Source organism: Gallinula chloropus (assembly GCF_964237585.1).
Source record: "Gallinula chloropus genome assembly, chromosome: 27".
NCBI lineage: Eukaryota > Metazoa > Chordata > Aves > Gruiformes > Rallidae > Gallinula > Gallinula chloropus.
The window spans coordinates 3046669-3069514 of record NC_140112.1 but is presented as its reverse complement, the minus strand read 5'-3'; the positions used below and the strand labels follow the sequence as shown (position 1 = coordinate 3069514).

Below are 22846 nucleotides of genomic sequence, written 5' to 3'. Positions count from 1 at the left end.
CCACGCGCCGTGCGCGCACCCCCCGGCCCCGCCTCCCTGCTGGGGCGCGCGCAGGCGCGCTCGACGCGTCCCGCCGGGCCGTGCGCAGGGGCGCGTACGCGGTTGTTAAAGGGGCGTCCGGCAAGAGGAGCCGCGACGTACGGCCGGCGAGGGCGTCGCCGCGCCTGGGAGGGGGGGTGAGTCCCCATTGGTCGGCGTCGGCGGCTTCCCAGCCAATCGCAAGCGGGGGACGGCGCCCTTAGGGGCGGAGCTTGCGGCGGGATGCGGGTCCCGGTGGCCCCGCTGAAGGGCAGGCGAACCCCCGGGGGCCGGGCCGGGAGCCCCGGGAGAGAAGGGGGAAGCCCCGGAGAGATAGGCCAGGGTGGGGAGGGGGAAGGCCCACCCCTGCCTGCCAGGACGCGCTGTGGGGCTGGGAAGGGACCCGCAGCGCCGGGCCGGTACCTGCCCGGCTGCAGAGGGAGCCGCTGGCCGCGCGGTTAAGCCAGGAGCTGCGTCTCAGGGAGCCGCTGTGACGGCTGGTAACGCGGCTGATGGTGAGGATGATGCTGCAAGGCCTACAGAACCGCAGCCAGGGTGCTGTACGGCGTAGGCGGCCCAGAGAGGACCCTGTGGGAGCAGCAGGGGGTGATTGGTGTCCTACCCCTGCAGCACAGGGTGTAGAATCACAGAATCATAGAATTGTAGGGGTTGGAAGGGACCTCAAGAGATCATCGGGTCCAACCCCCCTGCCAGAGCAGCTCCCCAGGACATATCACTCAGATAGGCGTCCAGGCAGGGCTGGAATCTCTCCAGAGATGGAGACTCCACACCCCCTGGGCAGCCTGTCCCAGGGCTCCCTCACCCTCACTGGGGAAAAGTTCTTCCCCATGTTGGTGTGGAACTCCCTGTGCTCCAACTTGTCCTGTCCCCACAGACCACTGAAAAGGGGCTGGCTGACTGCCCCTGCATCCCCTGCTTAAGATAATTATAAACTTTAATTAGGTGAACTTGTGAAGAAAAGCCCCTTGGGCACACACAGCTTGTGTGGGACACCCAGCACCCACAATCCTGTATTTCCCTAGGGGTTGCAGCCTTACCTCTGCCCTGGCTCAGCAGAGGTGGTTAGGAACACCGCAGGGGCGAGCAGCAGCCTCTTCCCCAGCCACAGCCTCCCCCCTGCACCCGGGTGTACACACATCAACCATGCAGCGCTGTGAGAGGGGCTCACTTGGCAACACCTACCTCCCTGCCAGCACTGGCCCTGCTTTGTGAACACGGATGAGAAGCCACAGAGGTAACAAATCCAACATTTATTGAATGTGTAGGGCAAGACACAAAAACATCACATCTTGAAGATTTCTTACTTTAGGTATATAAAAAGGGAAACATCTAGCTGTGCCTGTCACACCTTGAACAGGACAGTTTGAGTCTACTTTGCCTCCTCCTAGAATTTAAAACGAAGAAACAAGGAAAATACCCTTTTTACCCACTTAGGCAACTGCAGCCAGAGGTGTCTACAAACATGCAGTGTGTCCAAAGGTTTTCATTTTGTTTAATTAACACATGCTGCAGCTAAAAGGCAGTAAGGATAAAGTCACTGGAAGTCTTGCTGGATATTCTCCTTGTTTGCTTCACCGTGCTGCTGTTTGATTTGGGAAATTTCATTTTCAAGCTGCACAATAGTTCGTTCAATCTCATAATTTTTGCTGACAAGAGAGACCCATCTGGATGGAAAAAGAAATTAAAAAAAAAACCCTTCAGGTATTTGAAAATCCTCTGGTTTAAAATCAAGGACAGTTGTGGCTCCAAAGAAAGCACAAAGCAAGTGTTTGGCTCAGTACACGATAAACCTCAGTTGGTATCGGTGACTTGAACCACCGTAGTGCTAGAAACTATTTTTAAGCCTGTTAAACCTTAACACACAGAATTTAATTTACTATATTCAACTCCACTCCCTGCCAATACTTTGATTCACTCAACCACAGTAACTACCCTGCACAGACCTGAATTAGAACTCCTTTAAAATACTGTGCAAAACAACATTATTCACGTGACAACATCCTACAACAGTGCTGAAAGATCACTGATGCTCTGCCTGGAAGAGTTTCCAGCAAAAGATCATAGAATCACAGGGGTTGGAAAGGACCTGGAGAGCTCATGGGGTCCAACCCCCCTGCCAAAGCAGCTCCCCAGCTCATATTGCACAGGGCGGCGTCCAGACGGGGCTGGAATCTCTCCAGAGATAGAGACTCCACACCCCATGGGCAGCCTGTCCCAGGGCTCCCTCACCCTCACTGGGGAAAAGTTCTTCCCCAGGTTGGTGTGGAACTCCCTGTGCTCCAACTTGCAGCCATTGCCCCTTGTCCTGTCCCCACAGAGCACTGAAAAGGGGCTGGCCATTTCCCCCTGCATCCCATACTTAAGGTATTTATAAACATTTATTAGGTCCCCCCTTAGTCTTCTCAAGACTGACCAGTCCCAGCTCATTCAGCCTTTCAATACACTCCAAGATACACTTCTAGGAGACTGAACAGGAAAACTGTAGCTACTCACGTCGACTCCATCTCTCGTAGCTTAGCCCCAGCTGTGAGCTGCATGTTCTTTCGCTGCCAGTTCAGATCTTGAATGTTTTTCCTGGGGAGAAAAGGTTACATGGTTGGGGTCACTTCTTCATCTCCTTTCTTCAAAATTTGTTAATATCTGCTGCTAATTTCCAAATAGAGCTAATCCCAGAAGTACTACCAGAAAACACTTGTGAAGCCAAGACCATGGCTACAACATGTAAATGGACAAAGCCCAGCACAGGGCTGCACACAGTTACCTGAGATGAATTTTACAAAGCAAAAAACCTCTACACCACTCTACAAGCAAAACTTCAGTCCAGCCTGCTGCTCTTGGACAAGTGCAGAACTGAGAAAATGTTTTGTTCTCTATGAAGGGAAGTCAGAAAAGCAAAGATGGAGTGGGTAACTGTTCACAGAACTTGGTAATTCAGTGAAGGACCTGAGAAGTGCTGACATGCACTGCTGACATGCACGTTCTGTCAGCCTCTTTGCCATATATCATGGTGTTCTTTTAGCTTTCCCAACTTGAGTTCTGCTTCTACCCTTTCCCACACCAATTCTGTCCAGGTCAACAGTTGCAGCTAACCTAAACGTGCAGGTACTGATAAAAGACAGGAATCACTACACAGCTTGCTTCCTACCCATGTCCTGGTATACAATCCCATCTTCAGGCTGAAAACAGCAGTAGTTCATCTAAACCTGAAAAGCTTTACTTGGCTAAACAGAGTGAATTACAAAGGCACATCATTTGAGTATGCCACAACCTCCATCCCAGAGTAATCTGTATCTGTAAACTCATTAAAGCATCCACTTCAAAAAGACAGGCCAAACCTAACCCCAGGGAACGTGTCTTCCTTGAGACAAGTGCACACTGAATAGGAGTTGGCAGCAGCAAAAACACGACTGCATTTTGGAGGGCATTCCATCACAAGCCATTCTATTCAAAGCAGAGGTTCAAACAAAACACAGCTAAACAAAACAGAGAGTTTGAGTAGAGCAGACATTATGAATGCAACTGCTTGGGAGAGCAGGGTCAGATTTCTTTAGTATTATTATTATTATTGCTGAGTATTTTTCCTTTGACCACAGCAGCAGCATACACACAAGTGTTTCTGTAGCTGGGGACAGGGGGAAAGAAGGGTTCACTTTCCTTCCAACTTCAGCATGAAAATATGAAAACGAGTAACTCACCTCAACTTCTGAAGCTCTTTCTGGGCTTGTTCTATCATATGAACCAGATGTCTAATAACAGAAAGGACAGCGTTAGGAAAACATACAATTCCTTGATCAGACCCATTTATCTTTTCAGTGTTAAGGATGTAACGAGCCACTTCAACACAAACACTGGAGAACCTGCTCAAGGGGGTGGCACAATGCCAGAACATTCCAATTGCAGCACATGCAGTTTTAAGACATAGAACATCAATAATCACCATGGTCAACCCCTGCCATCAGACAGTACCACAAAATCATCCCCATTAGCTGATTGAGTTCTGTCTTCAAGCTTGTTACTGTACACTTGCAGTATTCTAACTAGTAACCCCTCCCTTCCTTATCACCCACCTTGTAAAGTTAACTGTAACCAGTTTTTATTATTGTTTCCCTCATATAACATTGCCAAAGCATCAACAGCTCCTTTCACTCCCTGACACGTGTGAACTAACAGATCCTCTACCTGTCTCCCTTCTAAGCTAAGCTACCCTTTGCCTTCCCTCAAAGGTAAGGTTTGCATTCCTTTTGTCTACACCTTTATCTAACGCTAAGCCAGCTCTTCTCAAAGTGGACATTAACGTTCATTCTCTGCCTGAAACAGCCCTGGCATTTCCTGCAGCTACACTACCCACAACTTCTTTCTGCTTTGGCAGCAGCTTTATTAATAATCACAGAATTGTAGGGGTTGGAAGGGACCTCAAGAGATCATCGAGTCCAACCCCCAAATAATGGCCCTAGGCTGAGCCAGATCAGTAGAAAACAATCTTAATTTCCACTACTGAATTATCATTTTGCAGGCTGCCTTTAGTCCCTTCAGTTATCTTGAATTAAAGCCCATCGTCACCAACTGCCACCCAAGGAATAACTCACAAACCTCAAGGCTCAGATGTACCCCAGTCACATAGACAGCTGCTCCTCTTTCAGAGCAGCCCCCCGGGGCTTCCACATACAGCTCTCTTGGGGGGAAAAACCGATCTGAGGGGCCCCATGGGGGTTACACAGAGCAACACGGGGCCCTAAGCATGGCTGAGCAAAGGGGACGGGCGCCCTTACTCGTTGTACACCTTCCAGGCGTTACAGCCGTGCTGCGACATTAACTCCAGGTTCTCGATGCGGACCGCCTGGTGCTCCAGCTGCGCCATGGAGTTGTTCACGCACTCCTGCCACGCCGTGATGTCGTTCTTCTGCCCGGAGGACGGAGCCGGCAGCTCGTACCTAGAAGACGCCGCCCGTCCGCCCGCCTGCCTCAGGAGAAGGCCGCGGGCCGCCTCGGGCCCGGCGGGCGCCGCTCCCCCGCCGGCGCTGCGCGGGGCGCTGGGGTCTCTCACCTCTTCATGCTGAGCAGCTCCAGGGGCTGCCGGGCCGCCAGGCGCTCGAACTCGTTCCGCATGATCTCGGTCTGCGGGGAGGGCGGCGGTGAGGCGAGGGGGACGGCCGGGGCAACAGGGTGGGGGGCCGGGGGTGGCTGCCGGCCGGGCCGGCGCCTCACCTCACCTCGAAGGCGCTGTAGTCGTGCGCCGGCAGGTAACTGAGGTAGTTCTTCGTCGGCCGGTACCGCCGCGTCTCCTCCTCCACCAGCGCCGCGGCCTAACGCACACGGGGCGTCACACAGGCCCCCGCCCGGCCCGCGCCCGCCGCCCCGCCCGCACTCACCGCCTCCCGCACGCCCGGCGCTTCGTAGCCCTGGTCGAAGTAGGGCAGCGCGTCCACCACCACGTCGCCGGCCACCAGCCCCGGGCCCGCCATGCCGCCTCCGACCCGCGCTCCGCGCCTGCGCGCCCGCCCCGCGCAGGAGACGCGACGAGACGAGACGCGACGCGGTACCGGCCCCGCCCCCAGAGAGAAGGGAGACGGGAGCGTGTCAGCCATGGCGTCATTATTAGCGGCCGCAGCAGCCCCCGCGGGCAGCCCCGCCCTCCCCGCAGGCGGAGTCCGGCCCCGGCCCCGCAGCCGCCGCTCATTTCTTCTGAAGGAACTTCATCCTGCTCCCTGCGGACAAAAAGCGGCGTCAGGGGGTGGCGACGCGCCAGGCGGCGTCGGGCTGAGGGGGCGGCCGTGCCCCCTGCGCCCTCCGGGTCGCGCGTCGCCACAGGCCTGTGCGGGCCCCGCGCCCGGCCTGTGATGTCCCCGCGCCCCTCTGCTCGTTCGGCGGTCGAATTCAGCTCAACACACCCCCCCCACCCACCCCAAACCAGCGCAGGGCAGGGATGTGCCGTTACCGAGGCTGCGCAGGATCCTGTTCATCCCGGTGGGTTCCGCCTCTGGAATGCTCTCCAGGTACTCTGAGGCACGAGCCTCAAACAGGCCTGAAGAGAACAGAGAACAACGTCAGTGCTGAGCGAGAGGAGCCACCCCGACCCCTCCCCACAGGTCACTGACACGGTTATGATGGGGAGTAACGTGTGCCCTGGACCAAGCCCGGAGAGGAGAGAGAGATCCACCCATCAGATGTATTCCACTGAGTAACCAGAAGGGCACGCAGCTATTCCATATTCACAGAATCACAGGGGTTGGAAGGGACCTCCAGAGACCATCCAGCCCAACCCCATATATGCCCAAATGCACAGGAGAACTTGCCAGGGCAAAAGGCCTCTGAAGAGTCAAAGCCACACGACATCCCACTTGGGACAGTGAGTTTGTAGAAGAGGAAAATAAGATGAAACTTCACCTCTGACCATGTTCTTTCTCAGCTCCCGATCCTGTATGAACCCTGCAAACATCTGGGTTTCCATGAAGAAGTGCAGGAAGTGGCGCACACTGCGTGAGCCGTGGGATTTACGGAACAGCTCCCGCTGGAACACCCGCTCCCCCTTCTCCGTGACACTCATGTGCAGGGAGTAGTGTCCAACAGTCTCCACAAAGAACCGCACAAAAGCTTCGGAGACCAGGGAGTTGAGAGGCATGTCACCTGGGACACCTGGGAAGAGGACAGCAGAGGAGACGTTTCCCTCTGGGTTCATTGGTCATGCCCCTTCCAGAAGAGGAGCAGCAGTTGCTTTTCAGGCTGGCTGGCTCACAGGATGACATTTCAGATGAGTGTTTTATATCAAAGCAGCCACAGCTCAAAAATTTACAGTTCTCCCCCTTGTTGTCTTTCTGCTGCAACTGAGACTGGTCCCATTTTAAAGTTTTTAGAGCAGCTAAAGCATTTAGAATTTATTTCCCCCCGTCAAACATTAGTGTCTAATAAACTGTAAGCTCCTATGTTTAACTCCCTTAAAGAATTAGGGAAGCTACTGAACACAGACCCACTGGAAAACTAACTTTGTTACTTCTGATGTGCATGGAATTCCACAATCTGCTGGTGCCATTCTCTCAAGCTACCCAACGCTTTGTAAAATCCCCACACTTATGTATAAAGTGGTTCAACTCAGAAAATCATCTGCCAGATTGGCCGGTAAAGTACAGAAACTTGCTGTGTTCTCTGTTAAAGAAAAACATTCTCTCTGCCATTCAAGAAAAATCAAAGACAACTCAAAGGTTGGGAACCGATGCACTTGGCCCAAGGAGAACTAGCACTCTACACATGCCTGCTGTGAGAAGAGGAACATTGTGAGGACACCAAACTTCTAACACATTCACAGGAAAGATGCTCTCAGAAAGCTCACAGGAAAACAGCTTTCTAAAATGTTGCTTCCCAGTGTTTATTTCCATTAGCTCCTTCTTATATCAACTACGTGGAAGCTGCAGAGATTCACCAACATGAAAACACTTTTCTGTAGAAGTACCTTGGGCATCACTCTGCTCATGTGACAAGATTTCGCTTCGTTCTTCCAAGATTTGTACAAGTGCAGCCTGGAGTTTATGAGGCAGGATCTCATCTTCATCTGATACCTAAAGAGCAGCCATGAAAACATTCTGGTGTTACATCTGTCATCAGGAGAACCTTCTCATTGTGAACAGATGAGAAACACTAACATGCCTGAAACAGTTTGAGGGAAGTTCCTCTGCAATATGCTGTATCTTCATGCAGGCAATAAATTTCTCTTGTAGCCCCAGACACAAACAACTCTTGCTCAACACCCTCCAACCACAAATTAGTGGAGTCACACACATACAAATGGCCATCACAGTGCTATATCCACTGCACAGACTCAGGCTTATTATACCAGGGATAAAACACACAACAGCAGCAAAAGTCTGTTAAGAAAGCATGACAAGTCTCATCATTACAGTTAAAACCCCTGATCCTTTAATACCTCTCTCTCCTCTTGCAGGCTGCAATGCAAAGTAGAACAGTAAGGCAAGGAAAAGGAGGTGCAGATACCCTGAACCAGTAACACTCCAGTCTGCTTACAGCATACATACACACCTGCCTAGAGATGCAGAAACACAACAGATAAAGTTCAGCAGAGAACCACAAGTGAATTACTGACAGTTCTTCCCCTGGACTGTCACATCACTACAGAAAGAAACCAAACCCAAACCCCAACAAACAGGAGATGAGGGCAGAGAAAGCCCTGCAGAGAACAAGCCCACAGAGACAGTGGCAAGCAGCGAGGGATCCGTGTGGGCCACTTCACACAAGGAACCAACTGCAACCTCAGTCTTGCAGCAAGGATTTGTATGTCTGTTCCCCTCTCTATGCACCAAAAAGGAATGTGAGATATTTCTTCCTCTGCTGCAGTCTTGCTTTTGTAGGTGCCTTTTTGCATATCACCACAAGTGACTGGTACTGTTACTTCACTCACCTCTTGCAAGAACTTGTCAGCACAAAGATCAACAATCAGAACCTGGGGAAAGATGTACAAAACACACTGACTTTACAACCAGCTATGTTGCTGTACAGAAAAAAAAACCACCATGTTTTTTGGTGGGTTGTCATTTTGTGTTGTTTTGGGGTTTTTTGTTGGTTTGTTAGGTTTCTTTACCCTGGTGGCAGGGGCTGTCACATGCAAAACACAAGTTTTGCCTAACTGCTGCCTGTCTGTAACAACAGGGAATTACTTGTCTTCAGTAACAACAGAACACCCTGACATGCAGCTGGCTCAGGAAAGTTTAAGAGCTTATATTAAGACAGAATCCACAAAGACTGTTCCAGAGAGGTCAGCCTCACACCACTGACACTGCGCTTCACCCAGTTCTCACCTCTTCTATGGGCAGGTCCTGGAGCTGCGGTAACGAGCAGGAGAGAATGCCAATTAAGAATGGGGTCGGAGAGCACACAATATCAATCATAGAAGCTGGTAGGACTGGTATGTAGGTGTGCTGCCAAGTGAAGGGATAGAGCGTTGCAACTGCAGCATGGCCACATTTAGACAGAGTGCTAGAAAGGTAAGAGAAGCACAGAGTGGACTGTCAGTGTCTCGTTCAGTACTCAGTACAGGTTAGAAATGCTGTGGGGAAATGCGATTCACATGTATTGCTTGTGCACCAGCAGAAGCTCCATGCATCCACTTCTGAGGTCAGTTATGGGGAGCTAGGAGAGGCATCACCCCAGACTGTGAAGAAAACATTCTCTTATCTCCTCTGGGGTAAATGGCATACTCCAAATTCCAAGCCTGCACGTGTTGGGTGGAAAGTCTGCAAAAAAGCTTTTAAATCTAACTATTTACAGACAGTCAGACAAGACTGCACATGAAACGGGTTTTTACCTTAAATTGTCAGCCACAAAGATCACCCTCCTTTCCAGCAGGAGGGAGGCAAAGACCCGAATCGTGTGGGAGACACTCAGACACTTCAACAGGCACTCAAAGTCGACATGCTCGAGTCGAGAGTCCAACGGCCGACACAGTTCCATCACCTGAGAGACAAGCAGAGAGGCAGAGCGCTGGAGGAGACAGCCCCAGCGCAGGGCCAGGCTGGACAGGGGCAGCCTGGCTGGGGCACACAGCCAGTGGCTCCTTGCAGGTGGAACCCCAGGGCTGGGTGGTCAGCGCAGGGCACTGCTGAGGACTCCCCAGCAGCTCTTCCTCCCAAAGCAGGGAATCACATGGTTCAGCAGGATGCAGGTTTCTGCAACAGCCTCCCTATGGCCTTCAGGACATCATCATCTTCAGACTACTGACAGGCAGCATCACTCTACGCTGCAGTTGGGCCACTCTGCCCCAGAGACACCATCCAGACAAGAGAGCCAGCCCGGGTTTCCATTACCTCGTTCCCTGCTCCTGGCAGGAAGCTCCTCACAGCGATTGTGCGCCCAGGGGCAGGGAAAGGCGCCTCCATCACGCTGCGCATGAAGGGATGCACTAGGGCTGGGGAGATCTCTCGCCTCTTCTCCACTTCATCCAAGATCTGCAGGGAAATACACCACAGACTGGTTCAGACTGATGAGCCAGGGGAGATGCAGACCTCTGTTCAGAGCATCCCCTGACATAACTACCTGCAAAGGCCCCCACAGACTCAGAGCCCTCTCTCCTCCCCCTTGCTTGGGATCCCTGTGAAAACTCCTCTCAAATGTCTGAACAGTCAAATGGAAATAGATACCTATGGGTACAACTCCCCATTCTCAAATCCCCTCTCCTGCTACAGCAAGGAAACATCTGTGGTAATCAGATTCTCACAACTACTCAGAGGACTAAGAGCCACACCCCATCCTTCACCCCAAGAAATCTCTGAAGCACTGTTCTAGGAACATTATGCTCCAACCACTATAAATGGGCTTTCATCTTAAGCTTGCCCCGTGCTCCTCTGCAACAGCTGCCCTCTACCTGCAATAGCTTTCCCCAGTCTTCACCTGTGCTAGGAGAAAGCAAGCTGAGATCTTTCCCCCCAGCATCTTAAACTGATTTTCTATTTCCTAGTCATGGAAGAGGAGGATGAAGGGGCACCATCAGAAGTACCACATCCTGTCAAAACTTTGCTGAAGGAATAGTCACCTGCATAAGGGCTGACAAGTCTCAGCATTAGAGCCATTGTATTTGCCCTGTCAATGCAAAGGTGGCAAGGAAGCACCACTCTCCCAGGCTAAGTTACAATCACTAAGCAATTCTAGACTGGACAGAAGCATCCAGTTACTGTCTGGAGTCTACAGGATGGACAGAGATGCAATTCTGCTAAGAAGTAACAGGCTTTCCCCACTTCACCTTGGAGAAGAGGTTGAAGCAGCCCAGGCGGCTGACGATGCAGTAGACCTCAGGAAGGCGCTTCCCTCTCCCTTCTGGCTGGAAGGCAACAGGAACAGTTACACTGAGAACAGGGGTGCAGTAAAGAACCTGGCACTAATCTGCAGAATTGCTTCTGCCACAATTCCAATTAAAAGATCCCCAAGGAATGCCTGGTTCCAGGAGCTGGCTGTCCTGCCCACAGCCCATCTCACTGCATTAACAGCTCCTTCCCTTATGCATTCAACAGGCTCTCAGCCTCTGCAGCAGCACAGGCACTGCGAAACCCACCTGGGAAATTACTGTTCCTTTCATGTCCTGCACTTGACTGTCCATTTAACAACTCATTCTTTGCACTCCACCCAATACACAGATGCTTACCAGGAGCTTCTTGCAGTACCCAAACCAGCGGCTGCCATCCTCACCGGTCAACACAAAGGAAAACGTTTCACTGGGGGAACAAAGAACAGTCAGGGTTAAATTCACCTTGCAGTTCAGGAGAGAGACTGGCAAAGTGCACAAGCTACAAGCCATTCTCTTTCTGGTCACATTGAAGACTCTCTGCTGTGGTCAGCAAGCTACTTAGGCTCTATGCAGTGTAAAAACCTGCAGTGCACAGACTCTGATTGAGCTACTACAGCTCCCTTCCCTCCCAGCACCTCCTCCCTTCTGCCAAGAACAGAAGCACCCACCAGCCCCAGGAGCTGACCCTGAACAGACGTTACCAACTCCCTTCTTACAGAAAGGATGGTGCTTGGGCAGAAGCAGCACTTCTCAGCCCACCTCCTGTCACAGGGATTGGGGATCCAGCCTTTCCTGGTTTTCCTTGCTCTGGCAGGAAACTGGCAGATAGCTGAGCTTCCAGCACTGCCCATTTCAGGCGTGAGTGTTCAAAACCAAGTCTTTTACCTTTTCAGGTCTGATGCAGGAAACCAGTCTTTGGGATCTGGAAAGCAGAATTTGGGAATGACCTTTAGCCTCTCCTCAGTATCCTTTGACTGTCTGAAGGGATGTTCAGGCTGGAAGGGTAACACATGTGTTTAAGGTCACTTAACTGTGTGGTGCATGGCTGCAGCATTTAAAACACTGGGAGATGCCACCTTCCTGTCACTTCCAAAGTGAACCATCAGACCTCTAATGCACAAGCACAGAACACTCTGACTGCATGAGATTCACAGTTCCCTCTTGCATCTTCCCTGCTGATTTGACCTCTGCAAAATGACCCAGCTGGTCTTGCTAAGACCCAAAGGAAGTATCTACAAGCATGCCCAAGTTGATTGCGTAATGAAGCCAAAACTGACATGCATCCCCCCCAGATGACAGTTGTGTCAGCTTGCCTTGGTTCTGTTCCTGGGAGGTTTGAAGACACTAAGAGGAAGAGGAATGGGTTCAGCTCGTGATGTGTGGATTGTGAGCACTCATCATTCCAGTGTGAAAACCCTTTATCTGACTCACACGTTCCAGTTACCACAAATTCCTCAAAGGCTACAGGACTACTTTCCACCACCAAAACAGCCCAGAAGGGGCAAAAGGAAGGTTTTTCAAGGAAGAAAGATCACATTTAAGTAGAAAAGGCCCCTGAGAAGAGGAATTGCATAAAGGTGGTTTTAGACACTGTACTCTCAGTCAGGGCACACAGGTTATTCCAGGGTCCCAAGCTGTGACACAGCTAGGAAAACAGTACAGCATTTTCACACAGTAACAGTTGTACCAAAGCTTTGATGTCCTTGGGCATGCAGCCCAAAGAAGAGAGTGACAAGCAGATTACTTGGAAGCAAGACTATTTTTAGAAGGGAGATAAACCTGTAATCAGAACACCTACATAATTACTGGGCAGTGTTTCCTGCAAAATCCCAGTATGACAGACTGTCCTGTATAAAGTCACTCACTGAAACACTTTGGGCAGAGAGAATACGTTGGTTTGTTAGTGCATTTATAAAAGCCAGTAAAGTGCCACATGGCATGGCAGGGTCTGACTGTCAGCTGGGGCTGTCTGTAACAGAGCATGGTGCTTCATATTCCAAGCCTGCATCCTAAGCATGAGGCCAGCTTTACTAGCACAGGGTTTAGGATGGGATACACCCTGCGACAGGAGATAAAACAGCTGCTGACTGTGTTTCACAGGCAGGTTTCCATGCAAGCTCCTACCTTGCTGGGAAACTGCTGTACGATCTGAGGGGTGTACGTCATCTCAGGCGCCTTCTTGTGCAGCGACACCACCACGAACAGCTCAAAGAGCCGCTGCTCCTGGAGCTCTATCAGGTCCCGCTCCAAGGTCTGGTAGTGTGGGTTCCTCTTGGAGGCCGACTGCACCTGCAGCAGGCACCCGTGTCCACCTGAGGAAAGGAACAAATCCAGACACCCCCTTCAGAAGGGAGGGGGAAGAGATGGGTGCGTGTCCCTAACGTCCCTGCCGTGCTCTGTGGCACTTGGACTCCTGTGTCAGCCCCTCAAGCGCAGAGCTGTTCCAGGTAGGGGAACACCGGCCTTGCGGCAGCTCTGAAGCCCCTCATGACTGACAGCCGGTGCTCCCCTGCTGTCCCACTGCCTCAGAGAGACATAGAATCATAGAGTGGCATGGGTTGGAAGGGACCCCAAAGATCACAGAGCTCCAACCCCCCTGCCATAGGCAGGGACACCAACCTCCAGGCCTGGAGCTACACAAGGTTGCCCAGGGCCCATCCAACCTGGCCTTGAACACCCCCAGGGATGGGGCACCCACCCCCTGTCTGGGCAGCCTGTTCCAGCCCCTCACCATTCTCTCTGTAAAAAACTTCCCCCTGATATCTAATCTAACCCTCCCTTCCTTTAGTTGTCCTGCCATTGTCTATCCTTTTAAAAAGTTGAATCTCCTCCTGCTTATAAGCTCCCTTCAGGGACTGGAAGACTGCAATGAGGTCCCCCCACAGCCTTCTCTTCTCCAGGGTTAACAAGCCCAGCTCCCTCAGCCTCTCTTCGTAGGGGAGCTGCTCCAGCCCTCTAATCATCTCCGTGGCTCCTCTGAACCCTCTCCAACATTTCCACACCTTTCTTGTATTGGGGTCCCCAGATCTGGACACAGGACTCCAGATGGGACCTCACAAGGGCAGAGTAGAGAGGGACAATCCCCTCCCTGTCCCTGCTAGCCACTCCTCTGCTGATGGAGCCCAGGATACCATTGGCCTTGTGAGCTGCAAGAGCCACTGCTGGCTCATGTTAAGTTTCTCCTGCCAAGGCAGGAAAGCAGAAAAGTCGGTATTTCAAGCCTGTAGTCTGGGCTTAGGATCAACCTCAGGACTGTGGAACCAGACAAATAACCAAGTGATTGCCCCCCCCCCGAGAGGGGAGGGCATTTCATAACATTAGACCTATAAAACAGAACCAAGGGAAGGAAGCAGAGGGAAAATAACCCCAAGGGTTAGCAGCAAAGGTGATCCAGGGACAGTCACCTACTAGATGTGTTTGAGTTAAGCGTGACTCTACCGACCCAAAAATGAATCAGTTTCTGGTGACAGGCAGATCAATGGTGTTAAACCTCAAGGGCTCATGAGAAGCAGCAGAAATAGAGGTTGATTTGTCACAGCAACAGCTTCCAGCCTTGCCCACTCTGCCTCTTAGACGTTTGCATTCTCTGTCTCAGCAGAAGCCACAAGTAGTCAGTGTGCTTATCCCATCTGAGCCAAACCTGTAGTGCTGTGGGGACAGGACCAACCCCTGTGATTCACTCACCTTTTGGCTGATTTTCTGTATCACTCTCATTCCCACTGGTTTCACCTGAAACACACATAGTTTCCACTTATTAGCCATGCACAGAAGGAAGATGGGCAACACCCAAAGTCAGGAAAATGACAGAACTTCAGACTCATCAGACCAACATCACTCAGGGCTGCCTGCCAATCCTGCTCCAAGCACCAGCAAAGAACAGCCACTGCTGGCAAGTGTGCTACAAGAGTCACTGTTTCCAGTAACCACCTGTGGGTCAGCTGGACTTGATGCTGCTACAAAAGTTGTATCAGAGATGCTGAACAGAATATGCTAGAAATAAAGACCATGCCATGGCTACAAAACCAGAAGAACCCAAGTATATTATCACTTTGTGGCACAGAAGTGATGAGTGGAGTAGTCAGAGGTAGTTCTTGGGCCAAATGGGCAATTCTGGGGTTTGTTCTGCTTTTTTTGAAAAAGCACTTTTAACCAGCAGCCCAGCTCTCCAGGCTCAGCTCAGAGCAGAGTCTCCATCTGTGACAGTGTTAACCTTGTGTTAGGCAAGGGTTCCCAACCCTGGGCATGCTGAAAGCTCAACAACTCCAGCTGCAAGACACCAGGTTTAGCACTGATGAGGCAGCCCAGTGCGAGCTGCAGGAGGTGGTGGTGCTCAGCTTGCAAGCAGCACCCAGGACAACCAGGAACTGTGACACTCCTGCTGCTGGAGTCCTCTGTACCTTTCACTGGAGGTGCTTCTCTCCCAGCAGCACTGAGCAACTTCACCCTCTTCTTTCCACGCTTAGAATCAAAGATCTCCTGTACCTTCAGTACCAGCTGCAATCCAAAGCAGAAGCAGAGGTTAACATGGGGGTCCTGGTGCCAACAGGAGTGCAGCCCATCATCTAGCACCACAACACTTGGGGAGGGCTGCCCAAGTCCTGCCAGGGACCCTGGCTCACAGACTGCTTGCTAGAGTGGATAATGAATGAGTGGAGAACTGCTGCCACAAGAGAGAGATGGCTGTTAGCACCACTCAGAGCTGACACCACACTGTACAAGCACTCTGGAAGTTATCACACTTTGCTTACCAAACAGCAGAAGCAGCAAACTGTCTGGCATCAGATCTCCACTTTCTGTTAGAGAGGCCAACTGCAAAGGTACTTGCAAGAATACCTTAGAAACCCTCCACCACAAAGGACTCTGAACTCCACATGCTCTCAAGCATCCCAATTCTTTCCAAGCCCAGAAAAAGCAGAGCTCTCTCCACGTAACATGGGGTTTGCTGTTTATTTGGTTTGGGTTATTTTTGGTCTTTAAAGTTTGCTGCTGTAGTTGGATGTCAGACAACTAGAGTTAAGTTCTCCAAAGCACCATGCCAGGCACAGCACAAGGCTGTCCTAGGGTAGCTTGCTAAGATGAAAGGACTGTGTACTTCCATTTGCATAGCTGAGGACAGTGGTACAGAATAATGGGTCTGTGTTGCAGAGACACCACAGACCTGGCTCAATGGAAGAAAAACTGGTAAAAAACATAGCCCAGTGCAGAATAAGCTACAGACATGAAAGAAGGGTCAGCATTTAGTCAAAACAAAGTCCTTATGCTTCCTGTTACTCCTGTCACAGGCCTCTCTGGAGTCCCCCCATATGCTATGCTGCAGGCAGCTCCTGGATTCTGCATGGCAAAGGCAGCTATCACTCCACTGTGAAGGAGGATTTAAATGCAGTGAGCAGGTCAAGTTCATTCTTGTCTCAGTAATTCGTTAAACCCTCAGTGTAGGAGGGTGGGGCCCATCCATTTGTCACCACAAATACTGCATAAAAAGGAAGAATTTCAGCAAGAGAACCTGTTTTTCACCTCAAGCATTAATCCCCAGCACAGAAAACGAGGCTTAGGCTCTTCTCCCTTTCACAACTATTTCTCCCCATTTTCTGTGTTTACCAGTCCTCTGAGCACGATGAGGCTGCAAGGAAGAAAACAGCCCTCAGCAGAAAGCAGCACTTCTCCCACCAAATCTGCTGCCTTTTCCTTCTTCCACCCAGCCTCACCTAGAGGGTTTCCATTTCTCTTCTGATTTTTGTGCAGTTGAGTCACCAATGAAAGATACTGGGTGTGTTTCTTAAGCAATTATGTGTTTCTTAAGCAACAAGTAAGCTTTTTCTTTTCAGCCTTCAATCCTTTTCTCAGTCTCTCGAGCAATCTTGGCTCAACTCCCTGTGAGCAGAAAGTGTGCTGCCTGCATGGAAATTGTTACCAGATTTCTGGAATACATTTGCTTTTGGAGAATGTTTTATTTTCCCCCTCCAAATGAAAAATACTCTGCATCACTGCATTTTTGTAATCTTGCCATCTCCTTCCTGATTTTCCAGGCCTACAGTTTGTTAAAAAAAAATCATACAGAAGTTGCCTGTTACTCTAAAGTACTTCATGTTTGAGAAGGATTTTGCAGCTGTCCAAATCTGCCTCATGGTCTTGTCCCATTTGAACAAATACACCTGATCTTCAGGAGAAATAAAGGTTTGCAGAAGTTAAATGGTTTTCCCATGACAGAAGTAAGATGCTGCCACTACCACAACTGCAATTTGAGTCTTACAAAGTGCCACCACAGAGGCAGCTGCAGCTGTCCTAGAGCACGTGCTGCCCTTTATCACTGAGGGACACGAGCTGGCAGCCAATACTTGTATCTGGAAATATTCCCAACACATCAAATGAGAATTACAATGGAGTCCTCTATGGTGGAGGTGGATTAAAAGCATTTCTCCCACACAGGCAGGAGGGAGAGGCCAGAGGCAGCAGAGGGGAGAGCTGTAGGAAGGCTTTGTGAGACACACTCATCGCTAGAAGCTGCTCTTCCCCTTCAGACCACACAACATCTGCAAAGGCAGGTTCCTGATGGCAAGTGGAGAACTCAAGCCAACTTGCCAAGTAGCCAAGGGCCCAGCCAGCTCCCCACACTGTCGGCCACCTCACAGCTCAGTGCCTGCAGGGAGAGCATGAGTGTCTGTGTGAGGAGTGAGCAGGAGCGTTTGCACACAGCTGCACTGAGCTCACAGACCTTCCTCGCACTCCTGCACTGAGCTCAGCATAAACCCAGCACCATTACACTTCACCAAAGCACTGGGAACAAGGCTTAAATGACAAAGCTGAGGAAGAGCTAGTCCTCACACACAGCTCTGACCTCCAGGTCAACACCTCATACTCCATTTGGCCAACAAAACCTCTGTCACCCCAGCTAGAACTGGCACTCTGGGTTTTTGACCCCTCCAAACTCATGTCCTGCTACTTGGAGGGGACATTGTCAGAGCAGTGTCACTTGTCCCCACATACAGCAGTGCTAACCAGCATTCACAGCTCTATGACCACTTACAAAGCACTTAGAAGGTGCTAGACAAAGCAGCAAGAGTTTAAAATGCCATGCAAGAAGTAATGTTTCATGACAAAATCTCACCCAAGGCAAGTTCCTTCTCCTGCTAGCAGCTTCTACTGCCTGGAACAGCTTCCATTCAGTCAGGGTGACAGGCAGGGTTGTGTCCTTCACCATTTTTCTCTGGAAACTTGCCTGGGGGTGTTTTAGCTCCAGAGTCTTGCGAGTGAGGAAGGGAGGTTTTGGAGGAGGCTAAAAATCATGATCAGAAGAGATGGTGAAGTGTGGGATCAAACTTTGGTCCAAGCTCAGAGTCAAAGCAGTAGATAACAAATAATAAACTCCCTGTAGCCTCCTGCTCTACCAAGCTCTCCACTCCACACACTCAAACACCTCATCAACACTCTCCTGTTCCTATTCATTTGCTCCTTTGCAGCTTAATCAGCTTCCACTGCCATGGCTGCTCATGATCATTTACATTAATAACAATAAAAAACAAGGAAAATCAGTGGCAAATGTGGGGCTGGGGGAAAGCACAAAGTGCAGCCCTTGTGAGGCTGGCCCTCTGTAAAGACATGAGAGTTTTAACCCCTTCACCCTACCTTGGGAGCGCTGCTGGTGCCCCGGGGGGGTGGCAGCTTCCAGACAGATGGGACCTTCCAGAGGGGTAAGGGCAGCGCTCCGACATCTTCATAGTGGTTCTCTTTTGCAGGACCTGGAAAAAGCATTGGATGGGGTTATGAAAGGAGAGAAAGTCCTGCATTCTTGCAAAGGAGAGTGTGCAGTTCTCTGCCAGGCTTTAATAGGGTCTGAGAGAAACCTGATCTGTGTGCAGCACTCCAGCAAAGCATCTGAAAAACTAATGAAGAAATCTGTTTAGCACAGGCCAATTCTAGTGACCTTCCACAACATCTAAAACCAGGTTGTTCACATATAGATAGTTACTGACATCAACAAAGAACCCTGGGGGGCAGCGACCTTAAAAGTTACAGAACTGGAAAGGGCCTCAGTGCATTCTCATCTCCATTCCTCCCTCCCCAGCAAATCTGCTACCCTTAAATAAAGCAACCACATCCCCCAGAAGCACAGGCACATACAGATAATGTCCTCGTAGATGTTGTCTTCTGACTGTGTGTAGACAAGCCTGGATCCTGCAGTGCCGCCGGTCTCCTCTCGAAGTCTGTGGGAGCTGGTCGCTGCCATCCGGTTGCGGAAGCCCTGGATGTCCTCAAACTCAAAAGATTTCCTAGAGGAAAACCAATGTAACTTCTTCTAAAGGCACCTGAGTTGCTTCTCCAGTCCCCACAGAGTATGGTCCTCCTTGGGGCCATCAGCACACGGATGCTCCACTCTGGATTTCCTGATTTCCACGTGTTGTAGCTTAACCCCAGCTGGCAGCTCAGCCCCACGCAGCCGCTCGCTTGCTCCGACCCAGGGGGATGGGACAGAGAATCAGAAGGGCACAAGTGAGAAAATGCATGGGTTGAAAGACAGTTTAACAGGTAAAACAAAAGCAGCACACCAAGCGGGTCCTGCTCACTCTGGAAAATGTTTAAATAAAGATGAAGTTGGAGGCTCCCTGGCCAAGCACACTCCTGTCCCATCCTGTCACAGAGGCAAGAACCCAGAACAGTTTTGCAGTCCAAGCCCTTGCAGCAGCACTCAGAGTCAGGACACTGCTTTCTGCTGGACCTCTCCTGCTGCTCATGCTAAGGGTGTTGGTGTGTTTGTCAGTTTGCATTTTCATACACTTGGTCTCCATTTCAAAATTATGGCACAGAGGTCAGAAAGGAGCTGGCAGGGATTCAGTCCAGCACCATCAAATTCGCTTTGCTGCTGCATGCTTGGCCCCTGGGAGCAAAGGTTTTGGGAGTATTTGCCACATCTCCACCTACCATGTGCACACAGCTGCCCCAGGCACCTGTAAGCAGAGCGAGCATCAAGCTCAGAGGTGTTTTACTCTGTGACAGGGACCTACAGGAAAGCAGGCAGAACAGAAAAGCCTTCTGCAACACGCTGACAGCCTTCAGATTTAAGCAACAAGAGAATCTGTCACCCACAGGAAAGCTGGAACATTTAGCAGACATACTGCCCCAAGAGAAAGTCACACTGTAATCCCCCAAACACAGATGAGGACAAGGTCAGGGCAAGCCAGAGGCAGCACACTGACACTCAACTCTGTTTGAAGGTGTGGGACTGGCATCTGTTTGGCCCTTTCAGCCTTCCTCACAAGATTATCAGCAGCAAAAGTAGCACATATGCAATGCTGGAAACAGGATACTTTCATCCAGAAATACCCTCTCCCCATCAACAGAAGCATCACCAGTACTAGCACCTCCACAAGGGTACCATGGCAAGCAAGCTGTTTAAACCCAACTAGAAACTAATTTAAGGAAACACATTTCAGACAGGAGAGATGAATTGATATACCTCTGGCTTCTCTCTCTGATCCTCCTGCTGGCTGTCCTCTTCTCAGGACTGTTGGAAGATGACACCAGGTTTCCTCCATGCTGCTTCTGCAGGGGAGCTTCCCTGGTAGCACTGGCATTGCTACAGCTACTGGCACCGTTTTCTGCAAGGTAGCGGAAAGTCCTACGGGGCTTGGGTGGTGGGACAGCAGCTGGCTCCTCCTCTTGCCCCTCAGCCTCAGAGTAAATGTTTTTCAAGCTCCCCTCTGGCCTGCAGAGAGAGTTGACTCCTTTGATTTTAAGTTCTCTTTCTGTGGAGCCACAGGTCCCTCGCCTCCTCTGAAGGTCCAAGGGAACTGGTGGGGCTTTGCCAGGCAGAAGGGGATCTCCTCTCCTCCACAGCGCTTGTGAGGTATAGAAGTTACCTGGGGGCAGTGTCGCCCCTGGGTCCAGGAAGCCTGCCTGCCACTCTCCTTTCGGCTTGGCCTGGGAAGCTACATTGCACACACAGGGCTGGAGGCCACCACAGTCACCAGTCTGCAAGCAGCTCTGTACATCTTCCCTGAAGTCCAAACCCAGGCTCTTTGGATCTTTGGACCCAGTCTTTCTGCCCTTCTCTGTATGGTCTGGCTTCCCTTCAGGTAGAACATCGTGGCTGGGATCATACTTTACTCCAAAGTCCTTGGGCTGTGTCTCCTGGCTGGGGCACCCTCGTGTCCTGCCCTCCCACTGGGAGATCTTCTGCTTGATGTTGCGGCAGTGGCTCCGGGAGAGGGTCTGCACAGCAGAGCGGGAGAAGCTGTTGTCCACTGACCCTGTTGGGTGCATGGCAAGAACCAATGTGCTCACAGACACCCCATCTCCAGCCCTGTCCAGGTCCACCCGTGTCCTACACACATCAAGCTGGCATGAGACTCCAAAGCATGCAGCCGTGTCCGAGAGCTGCTGGGACTGCCTGCTGTTACGACCTGCAGACAAAGGAAGGCAAGAACCATCAGCTGCACCCCAGCCCTGCACACCACCAGGAGCTCTCAGCTGCGCTCTGGCAATCGCTGAAGAACATTCCTCCCCAAACCACATGTTCAAGATTGGCTTCCAGAGCACGCTCCCCACAAAGCCTGTTTCTGCAGCACACATCTGGGAGGGGTAACAAAAGGATGCAGAAGTCTCTCTGGCTTCAAAAATAAATAAAACACCACAAAAGGAACTAAACACAGCCAGGGATCCCAAGGACATTACTTGATGAACCAGGAACACAGCAGCACAGCTCTGCTGCTTGCCCGTCCCCATGCAGGAGCACTCGGGTTCTCTGCCATGGGCAAAGCAAAGCAAGCTGTACCCAGGCCCCACCTGACAGCTCCATCCAGCCCTCACAGCCAGAATCAGGGTATGTGTCCTCCAAAGCTGCTATTACGACACCCCTGACTCACCAGAGTCTGTAAGAATTTGCAGAACCAAGGATGGGAAGCAAACCAAGCTGGAGTAGAGGAGTTTAAACCTGCCTGACAAGGGGTCATGCCCCATGCACCGTGCTGCAGCAGAGGCCCGAGTCCTTCCCACCAATACCACACCTCAAATTCCAGGGCACTGGCTTGATCCTTAGCACTGCCCATCTGCTTGGCAGAGGCACCTGCAGTGCAATGACAAGAAAAGCACCAGTCGTGGCAGCCCTGCTTGACAGAGTTAGCAAGAAAGATCATCGACACAGGACAGTCCAGGGCTGCCCAAGCAATTCAGTGATGACTTGGGCACACAGGACACCAAGCCTCTGCTTTCTGCTACAGCTTCCCACTCCAACAAAGCTGCATTGCTCACTGTGGCAAGAAGCTTGCTGCTGCCAGTCTCCAGAGGGAACAGTGTGAGTCCTGGCAGTCTGGCATTGCTCATCACATTGTCCCAGACAGCTGCTGGTAACTCTCCCACTCAGCAGGAACAGGCTGAACATGGATGATGTGGGTACGTGACCACACTGGGGATATTTGCTCCGTCACCACCCCTCTGTCCCTCTTTCTGCCCTGCAGCTATCGTAGATACACACTCCTGTCCACCACCCAGCACACCCCCAAAGAAGCAAGGTCAAGCTGTCACTGGCCTGGCGGCACCGTGGCTCCAGCACCAGCTCAGCACCCCCTCCCCACTCCTGCCAGCACCAAGGTGCAGACAGGGGACGACAAGCAGAAAGAAAAAGCCTTCTGATCCCCTCACAGAGGGGCAGGGAGAGAGCAGAACAAGTTCAAGACTGAGAGAACACAGGAAACAGCAAACCAGGACTACCCCACTCTCCTCAACCCCCTTGCCCAGGGTACTGCAGGGTTACTGCACCCCACTGTGAGACCCTCTTCCCACAAGCCAGGCAGCTCCCCAGCCGCCAGCAGCGAGGCGCCCCTGCCCTCTCCTATAAATAGGCCCTGCTTCCAAAACATCCTGAGCCACAGCAGAGCCATCCTTCCTCAACCCCTGTCTGTGTGGCGCCGATTAGCAGACAGGAAAGCAGCTTTCCCCTTTCCTACGCCATTGCAACCATCCCCAGCAAGAGCACTTGGGGCCACTCCTGCAGACCTGAAGGATGAACTAGCAAAGCAGCAAAGGCTCTGA

The 22846-nt window shown here is 51.3% G+C and overlaps 2 protein-coding genes across 2 annotated transcripts; both read right to left on the bottom strand.

The window, feature by feature from the left end:
• Positions 1-1270: 1270 nt before the first annotated feature.
• Positions 1271-5548, bottom strand: BCAS2 (BCAS2 pre-mRNA processing factor). Its single transcript, XM_084276043.1, has 7 exons — positions 5409-5548; positions 5250-5342; positions 5084-5154; positions 4809-4970; positions 3735-3785; positions 2533-2613; positions 1271-1703 (listed from the first exon to the last, which is right to left on the bottom strand). Exons 1-7 carry the CDS (start codon positions 5499-5501, stop codon positions 1574-1576), a joined length of 681 nt encoding a protein of 226 aa, XP_084132169.1. The 5' UTR covers positions 5502-5548; the 3' UTR covers positions 1271-1573.
• A 63-nt stretch (positions 5549-5611) lies between these two features.
• DENND2C (DENN domain containing 2C) lies at positions 5612-21094 on the bottom strand. The gene is made up of 18 exons (XM_084276035.1): positions 20274-21094; positions 18941-19089; positions 18446-18558; positions 17928-18095; positions 15220-15316; positions 14507-14551; positions 12947-13134; positions 11708-11817; positions 11180-11249; positions 10781-10858; positions 9849-9989; positions 9350-9498; positions 8844-9021; positions 8447-8488; positions 7484-7589; positions 6424-6663; positions 5975-6061; positions 5612-5744 (listed from the first exon to the last, which is right to left on the bottom strand). The coding sequence occupies exons 1-18, from the start codon at positions 21077-21079 to the stop codon at positions 5713-5715; spliced, it is 2799 nt and encodes a 932-aa protein (XP_084132161.1). The 5' UTR covers positions 21080-21094; the 3' UTR covers positions 5612-5712.
• Between the last annotated feature and the right edge of the window lie 1752 nt (positions 21095-22846).